An 18709-nucleotide genomic window follows, 5' to 3' on the forward strand; every position below is an offset into this window, starting at 1 on the left:
TACAAACACTGCATTGCAGGGCATGTCTTCATTAAGCTGTCTGCCAGCCATTTTTTTGTTTTGTTTTGTTTTGGGAGAGATTTCTGTACAAACTAAAAAGCCTTAAAAAAATAAAAAAGAAAACAAAAAAGAAAAAGAAAATTATATTCCTTTTGTTTTAAATTCAGTCAACAAAATCACTTTGTGCTTTTAAAACTGAGACTTTCTTCTGCTGTTGATATTTCTCCAGACTCTTCCAAAGTAGAGTGAACTTACGATTTTGTACTGTAACTGATGTAAGGGTGTCCCTTAACATTCTGGCCAGCAAAGAGGTGGTGAGAATTTTAAAACTCAGAATTGACCACTGAATTTTTAAGGAGAAATAGGAAACAGGCACCTTTTTCATTGGAGGGCAGGTGTATGAAATCCTTTGTAATATTTTTTATTCTGTTCACCTACTCTTCAGGCATTTGTTGAGACTATAAGGCTGATGGATGATGAACTGCTAAAAGCTCAAACAAAAGAAAATGGTGATGTCTTTATGTGGTTAAAGCATGAAGCAACGAGAGGAAATGCAGCTGCACAGGTATAAAGTAATACTTTTCTTCCTTCTTGATTTTATACACACGTATGTATGTGCATTTGTAGACTACCTGTGAAAGATGCAGAGAAGAGTGAAGCAGACTTTTTCTCTATAAACCTGGAATTACTTGTTATTTATAAGCTTGAACTATATCCCTTGTTTTTGTCAGGTAATGTCTAGTGACCATGTAAACAGCTATAACAACAAAGGAAGGTAAAAGGCAAGAGTTACTGAGACTTAGCAAACTCCTTGTCTGATCATTTTCCCTGGATTTGTATTTGACGTGATGCAGTCAGATCAGCAGCAGTGTTGTAGTACTGGATCATTTGCATGCATTTACCACTGCCTTTATCACATACCTCGGCACTTACATCAAGCCAGACTTTCATGGTCTATAAAAGCCATTAAAAGGAGGTTTTAAAGCTATAAAAGGAGGTTTGTTATCAGTACATTCCGTCGTTGGGAAATCCCATGAATATTCCTGATTCTAGTTGCTTCCAAACTATTAAGGACACATAACTAGTTTCTTCACATGTTTAAAGTCCATCTAAGCCTGAAAAAGTTGGTTCCACTGGAAATTCCAATCTCAGTACTAATATTTATGATGTTGGTGTTTACCTTGTTTTCTTTTAGCAACGATTGGCTCAGATGCTGTTTTGGGGCCAGCAAGGAGTGGCAAAAAATCCTGAAGCAGCAATAGAATGGTATGCAAAGGGTGCAACAGAAACAGAAGATCCAGTGTTAATATACGATTATGCCATTGTGTTGTTTAAGGTAAGTCATGTTTCATGTGTTCACTTCAAAAATCATTCCTTAGAAACATCCATGTTTCTGAATTATCCACAGTGATGCGTTGTGAGAGTGTACGTGGGTGATTTTGGATTTACTCTGAAAACCATTCAATAGAGCTGGTGTTGATTTTTACCAGCTATGTCAAAAAACTATTAAAAAGAACAAGTGAAAATGAGTTTAGTCAGTTTGTTCCTAGACCAGATTCAGGATCAAAACACCACCTAAATTCTAGACCCTAATTATTCCTAGCAGCTTGTTAGCTCAAAATATCTGAACAAGTAGCAGGGAAAGGCCTGGATGTAGAGTTGTAGGTGAAAGTTTGATCCTTTCTTATAATGTCTTAGAATGCCCTTTATTAGATCTCTAAGTCGGGATTTTGTTTGAGCAGGTGTTAATTGTCCCCGATGAAGTTATTTTTTCCCAACTAGAAGCAATAGACAATAGGTGCTAAACTCAGGTCCAACCCCAGCTGAGTCAAATAAGCGGTATCAGCTAAACTGTGTTGTCCATAAGACAGTCTACAATATGAAAAACTAGAGATACTAGTACAGATCTGCTAGATGTTCATCTCATTCCTTTGACATTGGAAGGCTGTTCTCTGCAAAATGTTTGCTTAAGTTTTGTTTGTGTTAATTTTGAGCATCCGTAGTCTATTTGACCTGTGTCTGGAATTTATTTATATGGACATCATCAGCATAACATCTGTGTATTTCCTCTGGAGGCACTCTGACATCCTTTTTCAGGCAAGCTGAGAGCTCTTATACATTACCAAATTGTGAACAATCCATGATACTATTAATTTTTCCTTGGCCGCTTAAAATTAAATGTGTGTGATATTATTTACCCATAAAAATCACGTGGATCATATGGTGAAATAATTTTTCCTAGACTGGATCATTAAGGTTTTGTAAAGCTGTGAATGAAGGATGGGCACAAAGCTGCGTTTTAAATTGTAGCTTTTTGAAGCTGAATGGCATCTAGTAAATAACAGTATCAATGTTAAAATGCATTTTAAATGATGTGAATTTTCATTAGCCTGTATTCTGCATTTGTAAACAATGATTATTTCATATATCCATTTCCTAGGGCCAAGGTGTGAAGAAGAACACAAAGCTTGCATTAGAATTGATGAAGAAAGCAGCAGCCAAGGTAAAATACTATATTTTGTCACAAAACTACTATGAGAGGTGCTAATACTAATGATCTCTGCTTTATATGAAATACGTATAATAATTCTGTGTAAAAAATAGTTGGTTTTCCAGTTGCTTTCACCATGAATGTCGAAAGACTTATTTTCCCTAACTGAGGGAGTAGAACACTCAAAAATCAGCCAAACTTACATAAGAAAAAGAGTTTTCTTTCCTTACGTCTTTTTGAACTTGCTGATGGTTAAGTGACTTAGGGAGTGAGTAGTTTATCCAGGAGTATGTTTTTGTCTCGCGTTCCGAAGCATTTTGTTTTAGACCATACTAAAAATATTTTTTCATGAAAGCGCCCACCAAGCTTGAGTTTTTGACATGCCAGTCTCTGTAGGTGGATGCTGGTGAATGTAAAAAAGGCCATACTTGCTCTCTCTGGACATCTCTCCTATGTCAAGGAGAAGATAAGGATGTCCCAAAGTCTTCTAACTTTTTAATGGCTGGGGAAAACATTGACAGGCACCACGGAGAAGAGGAGCCTTGCTCCTTTTGTTGATCTAGTGCTGTCAGGTTACGCAGGCTATGATCTGTTTCTTACCTTGCTTTGTAAAAAGAAGTACCTAGATCTTGGTTACCTTCCTTGTTCCAGAAAACCAGAACTAGTTAAATTTCTGGTAATGTCCATGGGACTTCATTATGGACCACCACCAAGAAACTACTGTGTCTGTCATCTCTTTGAAACACGAGAGACTACCTGTTCTTCTGACAGTTTGGGAAAGACTTGAATAAACAGAATAGCTTTCACAATATGACAAATATCCCTTAACTCGGGATCTGAAGAGCAAATTTCTGGGAACAGCCTAGAGACAACAATTTGCTTACCTTTGCTAGGCTCAGATACTTAAGTTTTTATTCTCCCAAGTACATTTTCTGTAGAAAAAGAACACCATAATTATTGAAAAGTTGAACTGCTTTTGGATTTTAATGACTAAGCAAGCAACACTGTTCCAATTTGAAAGGAAAATAAATCCTTTTCCAGAGGGCCTTCCTAAGTGCCAGTAGTATACAGTTCTTACTACAGAGGTCACAGAAAGAGACTGTGCAGTGTAGAAGCTTTTGGCAGACAGTAGCAAGCAAATAGCTTGGATTTGTGCACTGAGACTTTTTTTTAGGTAGCTTTTACCTTATGTCACTGTTTCTGGCAGGATTCCTATTAAACATCCATTCTCAAATAAGAGAAAATAGCATGTCCAAACCTATCTGTTGGTGCTGAGTAATTTGAACTGCTGGCAAACTTACAGCCACCGTATGATCCACGACATGAGTTTGTACAAGGAGACAGTGACTCACTGCAGCCAAAATAAAAACTGTGTCCCAGGAAGATTTTCTCCTTACAATCTGTGCTTACTGAGTTAACGATGCAACTCATTGTGTTGCACGGTATTAAAAAGATCTATGTGGGGTTAGTCAAATAAACCACGTAGCCATGTTTTGAGAACACTGGAAAATTCTGTGTTAATTGCTTCCTATTTATTCTTACAGAAATGTTCGAGTTTAAAAGAAGCGGGTTTTTTTGATTGCTAATCCTGTCTGGAAGTGCAGTTATCTCCCTGTTTTTTCTTATCGCCTTCCCTTAGCTCCACTGCAGATGCACACAAGGATACCTCTCTCGTTTAGGCTTTGCAGAGGAAATCAGTGAAAAACTTTCACAGTTTGTTCCTGTCACCAAGTACGGGTCTGAATGCAGACATGGCTGAGGCTCTGTAGAATAAGAAGACAAAGTAGCTGGGTTTCAGGGTGGAATCATTCCTTAATGAGCAGTGGGAGGCTCTGAGGGAGTGACTTTATAATCTCTTGTGGTCAACATGAGGCCATAAGGAAAAGAAGTGGGAGGGGAAAAAAGACAAATCTTTTATATCTCCATCCCAATGGGAATTTTGACTGGATGTATGTGCCAGATGTCCAGACAGGCAAGCTCGTGACAAGACCCAAAATTGGGCAGCAGGTTGAAATTGCAATGTGACCCAAGGCAGAGTTGATGCATGATCTGAGACTGCTCTCCTTCTTCCCTAAGGGCTTGCCACAAGCAGTGAATGGACTGGGATGGTATTACCACAACTTTAAAAGAGACTACAGAAAAGCAGCCAAACACTGGTTACTTGCTGAAGAACTGGGGAATCCAGATGCATCTTACAACCTTGGTGTCCTTTATTTAGATGGGATTTACCCTGGAGTACCCAGTAGAAATCAAGTGAGTAAATATTCTGTAGTGTTATTTTCTTTACACTGGGGCCCAATTTACAAATTTTGACTTCATTCTTGAGATGGCTATGTTTATTCTGAGACAGTTTTTGGTGCTTTTTGTCACAGAGAAGAGTGGTAGTGGGCAATTCAGTCAGATTGCTCAGAGAGAGAGAAAGTGATGTTACTCAAATTTCTCAGCTGTGCTTCTTCGTGTGCGTTTGTGCTCCTTAAGTTTAGAAGCAAAGCAGTTGCAGGTAAAATTAGCTCCTAATTTTGCCACTCCTGGGTCAAGCAGACTAGTTTCTCAGCACTGATGACTTCCCTGGTACTTTACGGGGAAGGATGTTTTCCCCAATAGAAAAAAGCAACAGAATCTTGTCCCTGAACTTGTAAGCACCTATGCTGTATTCACATTGCTTCTGCAAACTTCGGCACTGCATTAAAAGACTTCTAAGCCAGAATCACAAATGTAGCTATTTAGCATAACCATGGTAGGTGGCAGTGTTTTGCCACTGTGTCTTCCTGTGATATAGCCCGTTTAATTTTGTGTGTGTCAGTAAGTACCATGTATTTTCCCTACCAAGAAAGGTTTACTTTGATTATATTTCCATTAATTACCTTTGCAAAAAATGCTGTGTGTAGGTAGTTCTCAACCAACAGCACAAACATAGCGAGGCAGGCTGTAAGAAATGCAAGCAGACCTTGTGCTCAGAGCTAAACGAAGCCTTCAGCGTGGCCTGTGGGTTCTGAGATCTGGATGTACTCCAGACAGCGAGCATTTCTGCTGCCAGCAGCAGTGCTCACCAACATGTGCTTTTGACAAACATGTTTTCCTTCCCTGGGGACTGAAATACACTGTTCAGAGCAGTCTGGCTGTAAGAGTACCCTTAAAAGTGCCCAGGTTTCATTACTGATCAAAGCTATGGGAAGGAAGTACTTTGTTATGGCAGTGAAGGATACTCTGAAGTCGTTGATCGCTCACAGAAAACAGATACAGATAGTTTAAAAATTCCTGAAATAAGTTATTTCAGGCTGTATGTTGCTTTGGTTTACATTACAGGTTGCTCTTTCTAAGGGTAAGACACAGAGTCACACAGCCTTCCTGCTTTTATGGCTCTGTCCCTGCCGGCTCAGTCTGAGTTACCTTTTATAAAAGTTTCAGAGACTTGAGAAGCACAGTTGTGCACAGCAAGGCATCCTGAGCATTACTATTGCTCCCCAGCCTTCACTTAGGTCTCGCCATTGTAAAAGTCCCAGCCTGTGTCTGTTCTCCAGGGTTCCTTATTAATTTCTCTACTAGTACCTAATTTTAGTTCCGTAAAGTTTGTATACTACCAGGTGTCAGTTGTATGTTTAGACACTTTTCTGTTTATTGTTCAAAAGTTCAGGTTTTTAAAATCTTTTCTGGCCTAAACGCTTAAAAGTTGAAGAAAGGAATTCATTTCACTTAAGTACACTAAAAGCAATTAAAAGTGGTTGGCCTGCACTAGCCAACTTCTGCTTTGAATTTATTTAATAAAACAAGACTTGGGAAGCAAAACTCAATAAGCATTAATAATATGGAGTTGCTAGTTTTGTCTTGTTTCTTTGCAGACAGTAGCTGCGCACTATTTCTATAAAGCTGCTCAAGGAGGACATATAGAAGGGACTTTACGATGTTCTCTGTACTACATCACAGGAAATATGGAAGACTTCCCCAGAGATCCAGAAAAAGCTGTAATGTAAGAAATGAAATCATTTGTTAAAGGAGAATATATTTCTGGTGGGATTATTTTGATTATTGATGATTTTTAAGTCCACAATTAAGTCAAAAATATCTTTTAAGTCAAAATATCCTTTACTTCATCTTACTGACCTCCCTGAAAAAAGAATTCTTTTGCAGTAAAGTTTGACCCCCATGAGTATGTGTATTATTTAAATGCCCAGTAGATTTTCAGTGATGCTGAGTATTTCTGGTGAACTTCTAGATGCACAAGTATGTAGGCTCTCCGAGTTGTTCCAAGGGAAATAAAAAGAAAAAAAAACACTGTGTGTAACAAAACAGCACATATTTCCTTAGTGAGAGATGACCAGCTTTCAACGTGGTATAAAAAGACTGATAAGAAATTATAGCACTTATATCACTAAGGTTTTTTGATTTTGTTTTTCAAAAAATCAAATAATTTGGCCAAGAAAAAGCACAGGACGTCTCTGGTACGTTCATGGAAATGAACGGATAATTATGTTCTCATTCAGTCAACACCTGCATGATTGATGCAGCAATTACTGTGAAATCCCACAGTTTATTTTATGAAATAAGTCAGAAGGTGATCCCATATCCTTCGTGTCCTTCACGTCAATGTGAGTTGGGATAACATTACTGCAGCACAGCTGTTCTTATTTCTTTGTTTGTCCTTTTCTCTACAGCTGGGCAAAACATATTGCAGAGAAGAACGGTTACTTAGGTCACGTCATCAGAAAAGCACTCAATGCTTATCTGGAACTCTCATGGTATGTTTGTTCTGTTCTCTTCAAGTTCATGTTCCATTTTTTTATTACTTGATAGCATGATAAAACAATTAACATTGGGCCATCGCATCAAAAAAAATACTAGTAGCACCACTGAAATCTGTGTCAAAACACTTATTGACATACAGGGAAGCAGGAGTTGACCTGAAGTGTAATTCAACCATTTTGACAGGATCAAAAGAGAAAAAGAGAGAGAGTTTGTGGAGTGAAATAGTGTTGCATCTAGAGCCCACAAACTCACATTACAAGTGGCTGTATATAAATTAGTGGAGCAAACAATGGGAGGGCCCCTGTATGCAGGTTGTGAAGGAAGGTATTGATCATCCCAAGGAGTATAGATAAAATGTTAAGACAAACTAAACCCGTGTGTAAATAAAATGCTCCTATTAGTTAAGCTCACTATGTTCTTGGAGATTTTTCCAGTCTTGTTTTCAAAGGTAACAGTCTCCTCAAGGGATATCTAGAAATCGGCATACGCTTTGGATTGTAGTATGGCAGAGTTTCTGCACTAGACTGTGTGCAGGAAACAGCAGGGCCGGTCATTTTTTTTTTTGTCTTCTGCTATCTGTGCTTTTCATCTGGTAGTACTCCTGTATGTAATGGGCACTGGATTAGCCAGAGTAATGCCTTTCACTTCTTTTTTTTTCCACTCTGTCCCTAAAAAAACACACATTTTCTCTCTTCTATATAATTTTTTGTTTTGCACAGTAGACTCTGTGGTTTATTAGAAAATTTCCTTTCCCATGTGCGTGGGAAGTACCTTTCCCAGGTACTTCTGGCAAGGCCCGCACCATTTTGAAATTCAGGAGAGTTTCTGAAAGTACATTATTGAGCAAGTGCATGCTGCCTCAGGACGATGCAGGCAATAGTTGCTTTTGCACCGGGGCCTTTCTGGGCTTGATAAGAAACAGTCTGAGGGAAAACCCAAACAATGAAACCATAATGTTTTACTTCACATTTTAATTTTCATGCGACATTTTAGCTAGCAAACAGGAACATAAGCCTCAAGGCAGTGAGAAGTAACAATGCAGTGCAAGGAGTAGTGATGCGTAATGCTGAGATAAGACATGCCTTGTCAGTGTTCATCAAGTTAGCCATAGTCTCTAGTAGTAGGCAAGGCACTTTACAAGTGAATTCACCATGCACTCAGCTGTCCTAGTGACCTGTAGGCATAAGCACCAGATACTGTACGTGCAGGCATCAGACTGTAGAAACTGTCACACAATTAAGACAACAGCCTTTTTAGCCATGCAGGCTGCCCCTGCTAGCACTTAATGCTTTGGACCTAGAAGATCTTCAAGAAACAGTGGACTGTTTCGAAGTAACCTGTTCCTGGCAGAAGTTATTTTTATATTTGGTCCATCACAGGCTCTCCTGAGAACTGACCTCACTTTCCAGCACTGAAAAAATCTCAAGTTACCATTTCTGTACAGGTTCTGATGTACAACCTGTGGCTTTACCCAGTTCACCCTGAGTACGGTCCCAAGAAAGTCATATGCACTTCACAGGGCACTCAGATCCCAAAAGGTAGGGCATTAAGTTACCAAAAAGTCTGGTATCAGCAGGTAGGAGGAAGAATCTGCTAGACACCCGCTTTAGGTGCCAGAGAATGGAAGTGTATGGGGCAGTCACTTAAAAACACTGGTCTGGTGGTCATCTCTCTTTTCAACATGAACACACTCTTAAATAAATCTTTGCCTCTGAATATTTGTTCATGTATCTTGCGCAGTTGTGCATTGTTACACTGCCAAGCAGACCAAATAATACCTGTTCCTCAGTTACTGCTGTTAGCTGCTGCATGTCAAACACACCTATGAGAATCGAGGTTGTTTGATCTTCAGAGACTAATTCAGAGATTTCAGTAGGAAGTCTAATAGGAAAAAGATGCACAAAGTAGTACATAAAGTAGCAGGAAAAAGGCTTTTTATTTTGAAACTTCTTTTTTTCTGAAAGTGTGGTCTTCACACTATTGAGTAGATGAGGGACAGAGAACATGAAAGAGATATGAAAGGGATGATGTCCTCTGGAATCATGGGCAGTGCTGTCGTGCTGTACTGCTACACTGAAATGCTGCATTGCAAATGCAAAATTATCTTTTATTACTAGCTTTACAGTAAATGAAATGCCTAATGTTCATAGAGGGACTGAGACTGTTCTCTTACGTGTTCAAGTATGGGAGAAAATTTCTGTTCCAAAAAGTCTAAAAGTCTGTCTAAAAAGACAGAACAACAAAGTCACATAAATAAATTGGCAAAAGATAAAGTGTACCAAAGATATACTCAGATGAATTTTTGACAGATATGAATACAAGTATGTTAATATTAGATTTATTTTTTTTAATCACACAGCAAAAGAATCTTTTAAGAATGTGTTTTTTTCCAAAACATTCAAAAAGTTAATTTGGTTTAATGTCAGTACAGCTTTATCACCAATCTTTCATCTCAAAAGAGTAAATGCACACTGGAGCCAGTCTAGTTTCAATGCAAGAGATAAAGCAATTCTTGAGATCCAGCAATGCTTGTTACACCAAGTGCTGACAGTAGATGTAGCTGTTGCATGAGTTCACCAGCCTCTTGTTTTTAAGCCTCATACCCAATTTTGCTCCTAGGTGATTTTATCAGTTTAGGTATTAATTTTAACTATAACTGAAACACTTGTGATTTTGTTAGGTTTTTCACTAATCTGTTTTATCAAACATTAGGCATGAAGCTCTGCTACATTATGTTCTAGCAGCTGAAACTGGGATTGAAGTGTCACAGTCAAATTTAGCACACCTCTGTGAAGAAAGACCAGTAAGTAAATGTATTCACATCTCAGTACCCTAAAAGGAACACCTATTAGTAATAACATTATCCTAATATCTCCTGTGTGTTATAAATGGATGAATTCATTTTCTTTCCAGGAACTAGCAAGGAAATACCTAGCAACTGATTGTGTTTGGAGATACTACAATTTCTCTGCGTCTCAAATCAATGCACCCTCATTTGGTATGTATAAGGAATTCTTTCTGATTTTTTTTTAATTTTATTTCAAAAACTACATCTGTTGCAACTTTTGTGTGAGTAAGCGAGTTAAGGAAAGAGTAATCCATGCTTACAGACTTCTTTTTCAGTGTTTTGATAGGAATATTAGAAAGTAAGTGTTTTAAGTGTTGTATTTCAGCACAATTTTTTAGAGAATTTTCCTTTTGTGGGATAAAATGTGAAAAGAAGAAAAAAAAGCGAAGCTTAGAGCAGGCCAGACCTTTAAGAGCCTGAGCAATTGACTCAACATTTAAGAAAAAAAAAAAGTAGCAGTAGACTTTAAGAGCTCATGCTGTTCAGTTTATCAAAGAGAAAATCCAAAAGCTAATACACTTCCATATCATAATTGAGTCATGAGAAACGAATGGAGGCTAAAGGATTCTTTATCTAATTTATTATGAGTTTTCTATTAGGGTACAGAGTTTATCAACATAGGCACAGATAACCGTGGGGGAACTGAAGGATTCTCTGTCTCTGTAAAACAAAAGGTATCCCTTTCTGGAAGAGAAGATTTATTCATGTATAAGATAAATTCCTCTGGTCTTAAATTTTAGTACATCAGAGACTTTGTTGAGTAAGTCATTCTGGTGTCTTGTAAAGAGTTTTTTAAGTACTTCCATACATTCATCTGATTGTCTCACAAGAAAGTTTAAGTGCTTTGTAATAAGCACATGAAAAAGTGCAGTCTAAAAATAATACAAGCTATTTAAATATGTAGCAGCATTGGAACTAAACACCACGTTGACAGAGTCTAAAGCCACAGGAGCTGACAGACCCTGTTAGCTTTTGTGAGGAGTTTGTTGATGCTTTAGCAAGGTGCAGTTTTGACTTTATAGACAGGTGAAATCTTATATTAGAGAAGCTTCTGAAGTTCAGACTCCTGGAGTGAGACTGTGATTCCATTGAAGGAAAAGAGAGAAGACTTGTTGACTTTATCAAAGGAAGAACTTTATTACTTTTTTCACATGGGTAACATAAGGAGGGAATTTTATCTGAGGCCTCTTTCTGCAGTAGCAGAGGATTGAATCCCCACTCTAGGTCTTGGGGCTGAGAAAGTCTAACCCAAGCAGCAGAGATTCCCAGGGCTTACAGCGTCAGTGCAGTGCAGGATAACTTCAAGGCCAGTGCTTATTCCTGGAGTGTTCTTAAAACGAGGCTGGAATGACGTGGCTGATACAGTCAAGAGGAGCTCTCCTCATTATGATTCACTGCAGTGTTCATGACCTACCACTCTGCGTCTGTGGCAGCCACTCCATGTAGTCTTTCTGCCTTTGCTGTTGGGACTGACTTGCTTCCTGGAAAACCTCTGCTATAATGCCACCAGTTTTACAGTGGACTTCCAGATAACTGCAAGACACACAAAGCAAGGTTTAGAAGTATTTCTAAACCATTTTGGCACAGCTTAGCATGGAAATTTATAAATTCTTTAGTATAGGTTAGTGCAGTGAGCCAATGCTCTAGTCCTTTGCAGCATTTCAGTACTATGCAGGATGAGAGAAAGATATTTGTAAAGTATTTGCTGGGCATTGCTTCCTTCTAGACCGGGAAAACTCTACCCTTACAGTTGTCCTGGGTGGGATTTGATCTGAAACTAATGACATTATCAGCAGCAGACCTCTGTAACTTTTGGGGTGTGTTCAACTACCAAAGAGATAGGCACATGACAAGCTCTTAAGCAGCATGTTGTAAGACTTATCAAGTTAGTAAGGCTAACCTGAATAATAAGGCTACAGGTTGCCTGAAGACAGAATCAGCAAGCGAAGAGGGAATACAGTGTGAAGTCTCTAAGTCTGTTTTTGTAAAAGTAGCAAAATCATTCACTGTATTAATTTATTAAAGAGCAATCATGAGAAATTTCAGCTAGAATAAATATTTTCAGTAGTCATTCAAATGTGAAGCAGTCATAGAGACAATCAGAGAGAAAGATACACTGCTTTAAATAGAAATATTATTAAATTCTCTACCATATTTCTGGTTATTTGATTCTTTCTCTGCAAATGCTTTAAATGACGTGCCACTGGTTTCTTCCACAGCTTATTTGAAGATGGGAGATTTCTACTACTACGGGTACCAGAACCAGTCTAAAGACCTTGAGCTGTCAGTGCGGATGTACGCACAAGCTGCGTTAGAGGGAGATTCGCAGGTAGGTCTGCACTTGTAATGTGTTAATAAAACACCAGAGTTTAGAACAATCTGAAGATTCACCTGAGAGCAGTTATTCTGTTTGGCTACATCTGTGCACTGAAGAGACTTGCCTGAATAAGTTAAAATTATTTCAAGATACCTAGGGAGTCAGAAGGTAGACCTAGAACAGAAGGACAGTCCTACGGCTAAGGTGTCTTGAAAGCTTAAGGTGAAGAGATTAACTCAGTGCTGCCATACCTTGACGGATTTGATTCTGTTGTGACCTTCATATTTTTTGTTACTGCAAGGGGAAGTGTTAATAGACTGCCTGAGTTTTCTTCCAATTCTATCCATTGCTATTTTTAGGAAATAAACCAGAAGAGTAGTCCATTTTAATGAACATATTGAGTGTATCCTAGGTTGAATTTTGGTCACTCCACCAACAGAAGCTCCCAACTTAAAATGCTTTATAGTGAAAAGATATACCACGTTACATTACCAAAGACATGCAGCATTTCAATGCCCTGTTCTACCTTCACATCCTTCTGAAATATCTGAGATGCAATCTTCTGGTTGCCCTGTACCTCTGACAACATTTTCAGATAATATCTTGTATGTGAATTTATCAGAGGTAGTGTAGTTCTGATATGTTTTGAGGATATTAGGACAAAGCATGGCTGATGAACTAGCAAAGGAAAGATGATACACATGAACAGTTATTTTAAAGTATGCAAGCCAGACTGATGGGGAATCCTGCAATACATCTCCTCTGTGTTCATCTTCATGGCTCTGAAGAGACATATTGATGCCTAAGGCTATCCCAAGTAGGCAAAAGTCTAAGACTAAGGATTTAAATTTCTTGGAGCAAATTTCTGCTCTCAGTTTCACTGTTCTGATTTCTGTTGATCTAGGTAGAGTTAGAGGGGAGTTAAATGGCAACAGAACAGGTATTTATTCCTGCTTTCCGTCTATATTTCTGTGGTAGATAAAACATTACGGTTTGATTTTTGTGAGCAAGTAAAAGTGAGAAAGCTCAGATCTTTTAAATAATTTCTCAGAAAACTGTCGCAACAAACGAATGTTATTCTTTCACATCTTTCTGGGCTTAGCTGGGTACATGATTAGGAGGGAAGGCTCTCATTATTCAGTGAAGATCATGGTATGCTAAGTTAATAGATAGAAGACAGTTATAATAATTTAGATACTTGATGCTTATATTATACCTTAAATACACCTATGAAAAATGACTAAAACATGTATATACTTTTTTAATTAATAGGGTTTCTTTAATTTGGCCCTTCTGATAGAAGAGGGCAACTCCATACCTTCCTACATTCTGGATCACTTGGAAATTGATCAGGCATTGCATTCTGGTAACGCTTCACTTCTTCAGGAACTTTATTATAGGTGAGTCTTTTTTTTTTTTTTTTTTTTTTTTTTTTTACCTTAATCAGCATCTTCTGTTTTTCCCTGAGTAGCATTTACTTTTGAGAACAGCATCTCCTGTAATGATTAACTTTGTTCTCTGGTATGATTTAAGGCAGGTTAAGGTCAACATGCTTGAAATGCTTTAACTGCCTAAATATACTGTTATGAGAGACTTGATTGTGTGTGGTTACCTGAAACAGCAGGGACTGGATTTAATGATCCAGGAGGCCTTTTCCTATTCTGTGTATTTAAATTCATTAGGTAGGCACTGACAATTTGTATGCTGTCCAAACCAATTTTTAAGGATAATTATAGCATAATTTAATATGGAATGTAAAAGTGTGTAACTGGGATAATAGCAGTCCTTCCTATTGTTTCTGCAAAGATGTTCCAGTGTATCTGTGCCGCAGAGCGTCCTGGCACAGAATATTACATGTGAGAATGTTACGGATCTGCTGTCTGAACTGCAGCACAAATACTGTGTGTGCAGAAATCAGCTGCAGAACTCTGGTTTTGTTTACCTAAGAGCTCTCTTTACCTAAGAGAACTTAGGGTTCCTTGCCTAGATGAAGTAACGTGTTAGAAAAGCACAGTGGGAATGGAAAGTTTACAGAATATTCGGTGGATTCGTGGAACTGCCTTTCAGATTTTTAAGGAAGGAGAACCTAATAGTTAATACATATCTGTGAACAAGGAATAAGTAGTGTTTTTTCTGTTTTGCCACTGAGAGTTGTTAACACAACAAAAGAGTGGAGACGACTTGTTGATTCATCAGCAATCCACCAAAATTGTTATTCACTGCAGCTAGTCTGAACTTGCTCCCTAAATTACCTCCAATCCACATAAAATTAGCATTTAGCTAAATAGGGCTTCCTGGGATTGTAAGCTTGAACCTGAATTTTGCCTTCACTGAACCCAGCTGCTTTGCAGTAAGAATAAATCCAGAGTGGACAGCGGCACAGCAACTTCCCATCATCCTACATCATGCACCCCTGCTCAGCTTGGTTACAAAAAAAAAATCAATTCAAGCTTATGGTATTTGTGATTTAACTCTTTGAACTCCCCTAGTTGGTGAAGTCCTACCTCATGGAAAGCAACTCAGCTCACCCCGCAACACACACCTAGCAGCTAGTCAGCTAAAGCACTCTTTGGGTGCTGAGTGCATTATATAGTACTTAATTGTCTCTGACGGGGTTTTTGGCACCAATCTGCTGCATAGACAACTGAATTTTGTAGGCTTAATCTTGATACAAGTGATACTGCTGTTGATTTCAGTTGACTCATACGAGTCAGAGCAAAGTATCTCGGATATGAGGTTGTATTGTGATTGCTTGACAAGGGTAGCCTGGATTCTAGCCAGGGGCTCGTAGGGTAGCTAGTTGTTGACTCATCAGAAAACAAAAATATGCTCCTAGGGTAAAGTATTCTGTGCTTAATGAGGTTAATCTGATATTTCTATGAGTTTTTACTGTGATAGTGATAATAGTATCTGCTTGTTTTTCCTGTGCTAATGCAAACACACTGGAGATTCCAAGATAACAGGTGCCACAAAATTGCAAAGTAGGACTAATTAGTTGTTTTAATCTTTTTTGGTTGTAGGTGCTGGAATCATAGTAACCAAGAATCAATTAGTCCATGCTCAATAGCATTGCTTTATTTTTACATGAGAGTTTTCTGGAATGCTATTTTACAGTCTACGCTGGTATGTATTGTTCCTTTGGTACATGTGCTAGTTCATTTGTAGCACTACTGCACCTTTGCACGGATCTAACATATTTTTAAACTTCCTGCCAGATATACTTCATGGGAACCTTTCTTTTATCAATTCTGATTGCGTTTGCAGTGCACTATTTTCAGACTCTATCTGGTAAGTATTTGTCATAGTAAAACTGAAGAAATGGTATTGAATGGTATTGAAGCAATGTTGTACTCTTTCCAGTAAGAACTTTAAAAAAAAAAAAAAAAACATTCTAGATTTGGTAGAAGTCCCTATGGAGAGCAAGGTCTTTGTCATGCAAGTCATTCTTTGATGAAAAGAAGTGCATGAAGTGAGTGAGGCACAGATGGCTGGTTTAAGCCTGTCAGTTTCTGGAGAATTTCCCTTGATAAATCCCTTGCTTCTTTATAAAAGCACTGACTGTAGGAGACTATATGGAAACTAATTATATGACTGTATGATTTCATACATTGTCACTTTAATATGTGATGAGACTGCATGCCATGTTATGTATGACTGAATTCATTCAGATACAAGGTGGAAGTAAAAGTGAGGTTCAGAGAGCTAGTATGCTGGAGTAACTTAGGAACAGGCACTGCCTCTTCAGACCAGTGAAAGAATCAGTAAATACTTAAAATCAGGAACTGCAGATTCCTCCTGTCCAGAACTAAAGAGTTAGCTGTATGTTCTCTTTTCTGATGAGACACTAGTGATTAAGAGACAGAAAACTAAATGTCAGGCTTCAGTCTGTTAAAACTCCGTTTTCTTTCTCACCACATTGAAGATGTCAAAGACAAAACAGCATTGCTAAGGAAAGGGGGAAAAAAAGTCACATGCAAAAACAATGAATCATTTAAAAAGCATTGCCAGCTTCAGGCAAGTATTTTCCTTTAAATCACAAGACAGGATCTTGATCATTAAGTTGTGAAATAAACATTACCTGTTATGAAAAGATTTTCTTCCACTAAGTTTATTTTCTTTAGAAGAAGAAAAAACTGTTTTCTGACATACTTCTGTAAAACGTAGAAAAAAGTCAGTTTCCAAGTTGTCTCCTACACTGAAAGGGAAAAGGATTTAAAAAATAATCCTATCTGTAAACATTAAATATAAAAAGATTTGAATTTCCTAGTTAATAGACACCATTTAGGACATAGGCTTACTATGGAAATAACTTTGAAACCTTGTTTTCTTTTCTTACTAGCTATGTCATTCTCAAGTTACATCAATTAATGTGTATGTATGAAGGGCAAAGTTAAAGTTACAGATACTCTTCTTTTGATATTTCCTAACCTATGAGTATTTTATTTATATTGCAATTTTATATCCATATAATATTTAAAAATATGGAAACTGACATCTCAGGTGCATTGAGGATTTTAAATATTTTATTTTGGCATTTTTCTGTAGCTAGTAATTCTCTTGGAACAAGATCAGAACCATCATCAGATGAGCCTTCGCCCTCAGGGAACAGCAATGAAGATGCTACACAGCCAGCGCAGCAAGATGAATCTGCTTTATCAAATGACTTAGCAGAGCAGGAGTTAAACCCTCAGAATCCTCTTGTTACCAGCTGAGGTGTAGTTTTCTGAAGGTTGGTGTCCTACCAGGATGATGGGATATGAACTACAACTGTAAGAACTGGCAACCAACCCTATTAATGGCATTAATAATGCAGCCCAGCAGCCAAAATCCACTGGACTAACTTCTCTACTGTAACTTAAAAAAAACAAAACACCCCATAATAATTTAAACACTCCAGTCCAAACAGAGAATACAGCTTATCTCACTATACCCAACACATGATTATAGTGTATTATATTGAAGAATTACAAGAACACAGGTACACTCTTTACCTACTTGAAAAATGAGCAAAACTCCCACTGGTTTTGATGAAGAAAATACCTTACTCACATGTCTAATAACTTATTAGGTGGCCTTTAATGCATTTGAGCTTACCTTACTGGTGCAATTACCAGAGTTTTCTGAGTTGGGAGCATGGAAATGGTATAAAAGTGAAACTCAGCCGCCTAGTTCCAATTTCCAAATTCCGTGGAACACCAGCCAGGACTTTGGTACATACAGTGATAGCAATTACTTTCTTGACATCTTGCATTCCATCCTAGCTCTTTTTTGCAGAAAGCATTTTCTTTTGAAACAAAAATATGTGAAGATTTGCAATATGATCATAACATAGTAGTCCTATTGGCTGACTCTTGAAATGTCAGTTTCAATGTCAGCATTTTCCTGAGGATACAAATAAAGTTTCTCCCACCCCATCCAAGAGCCACTGCTTAGAGAAAGAGTCCTTATTAGATAAATAAAATAATAATTAAATGTGACCAGGTGACATGGAGTGAACAATTTGTTTTAATTTCTTACATAGGTAGCACTCAAAAGGATTTCTTTCATATTCGACCATACCTTTTCAACACATGTGTTTAAATGACAATTTATTTGATAAACATTAGATGGGATAATAAATATAGAGTGCAAATGTCTGTGTGATTTAAGGCTGTGAGGTAAGTGGCTGTAGGAGAGGTCTGTCCTTTAAAGCAGGTGTGTATGCACCTCTGCAAAATTATTTAGATCACAGTCTTATCAACTGCATCAATCTATGCATTATTATTGGGGGTTAAATCCACTCTCCTTGCACTACATTATTTACTCTTGTAAATAAAAATATTTTTCTAATTCAGCCTAAATGTGAAGGATTTTTTTTAAAGCACCTTTCAGGTGAGAGTCTCTTATAGTATCTTACCATTGCAGATTTTGAGGAACATGATCTAGGTGTCTGCTTTCTTTGCTTCAAATGGAGCAATCAACCACTACTTTCTTCGAAGAACACAGCATTCTCACAGAACAGACCTGGAGGTTATTTCGGCATTCAAAAAGTAGCAGTTTTCAGTAGGAAGGAAATGAGTTAAATGGGAAAAAAATGCAAAAAGAGATTGAGTTATATAAAAGAGTTACACGTCAGCATATATTTCTTCTCTAGAGAAGTAAAAATTCCAAAGTATTCTGAGTTCCAGCTTCAAGCCAAGCATTGCAATTATACCAATTTTTTAACACAGGCATACAGATATTTTAAGAATTCTCCCAACTTCACGTTAGTCACCTAATAAAAGAAAACATTGTGCATTTGTAATAAAACTGGGATAGGGTGAAATCGTGA

The 18709-nt window shown here is 37.7% G+C and overlaps 1 protein-coding gene across 3 annotated transcripts in view; it reads left to right on the top strand.

Annotated features, from left to right (window-relative positions):
* Window positions 1-18232, top strand: part of SEL1L3 (SEL1L family member 3) — a 37426-nt gene extending 19194 nt beyond the window's left edge. For all 3 annotated transcript variants that reach the window (XM_032186012.1, XM_032186013.1, XM_032186014.1), the window contains exons 12-24: window positions 446-565; window positions 1196-1336; window positions 2441-2503; window positions 4568-4744; window positions 6331-6458; window positions 7144-7227; window positions 9947-10037; window positions 10148-10232; window positions 12302-12411; window positions 13672-13799; window positions 15420-15522; window positions 15615-15687; window positions 16945-18232. In XM_032186012.1, the coding sequence (XP_032041903.1) occupies window positions 446-565; window positions 1196-1336; window positions 2441-2503; window positions 4568-4744; window positions 6331-6458; window positions 7144-7227; window positions 9947-10037; window positions 10148-10232; window positions 12302-12411; window positions 13672-13799; window positions 15420-15522; window positions 15615-15687; window positions 16945-17111 (1470 nt within the window). In that variant the 3' untranslated portion in view covers window positions 17112-18232. The remainder of the gene's footprint in view (window positions 1-445; window positions 566-1195; window positions 1337-2440; window positions 2504-4567; window positions 4745-6330; window positions 6459-7143; window positions 7228-9946; window positions 10038-10147; window positions 10233-12301; window positions 12412-13671; window positions 13800-15419; window positions 15523-15614; window positions 15688-16944) is intronic.
* Window positions 18233-18709: the final 477 nt, after the last annotated feature.

The sequence above is a fragment of the Aythya fuligula genome, chromosome 4, assembly GCF_009819795.1.
Source record: "Aythya fuligula isolate bAytFul2 chromosome 4, bAytFul2.pri, whole genome shotgun sequence".
NCBI classification, from domain to species: Eukaryota; Metazoa; Chordata; class Aves; order Anseriformes; family Anatidae; genus Aythya; species Aythya fuligula.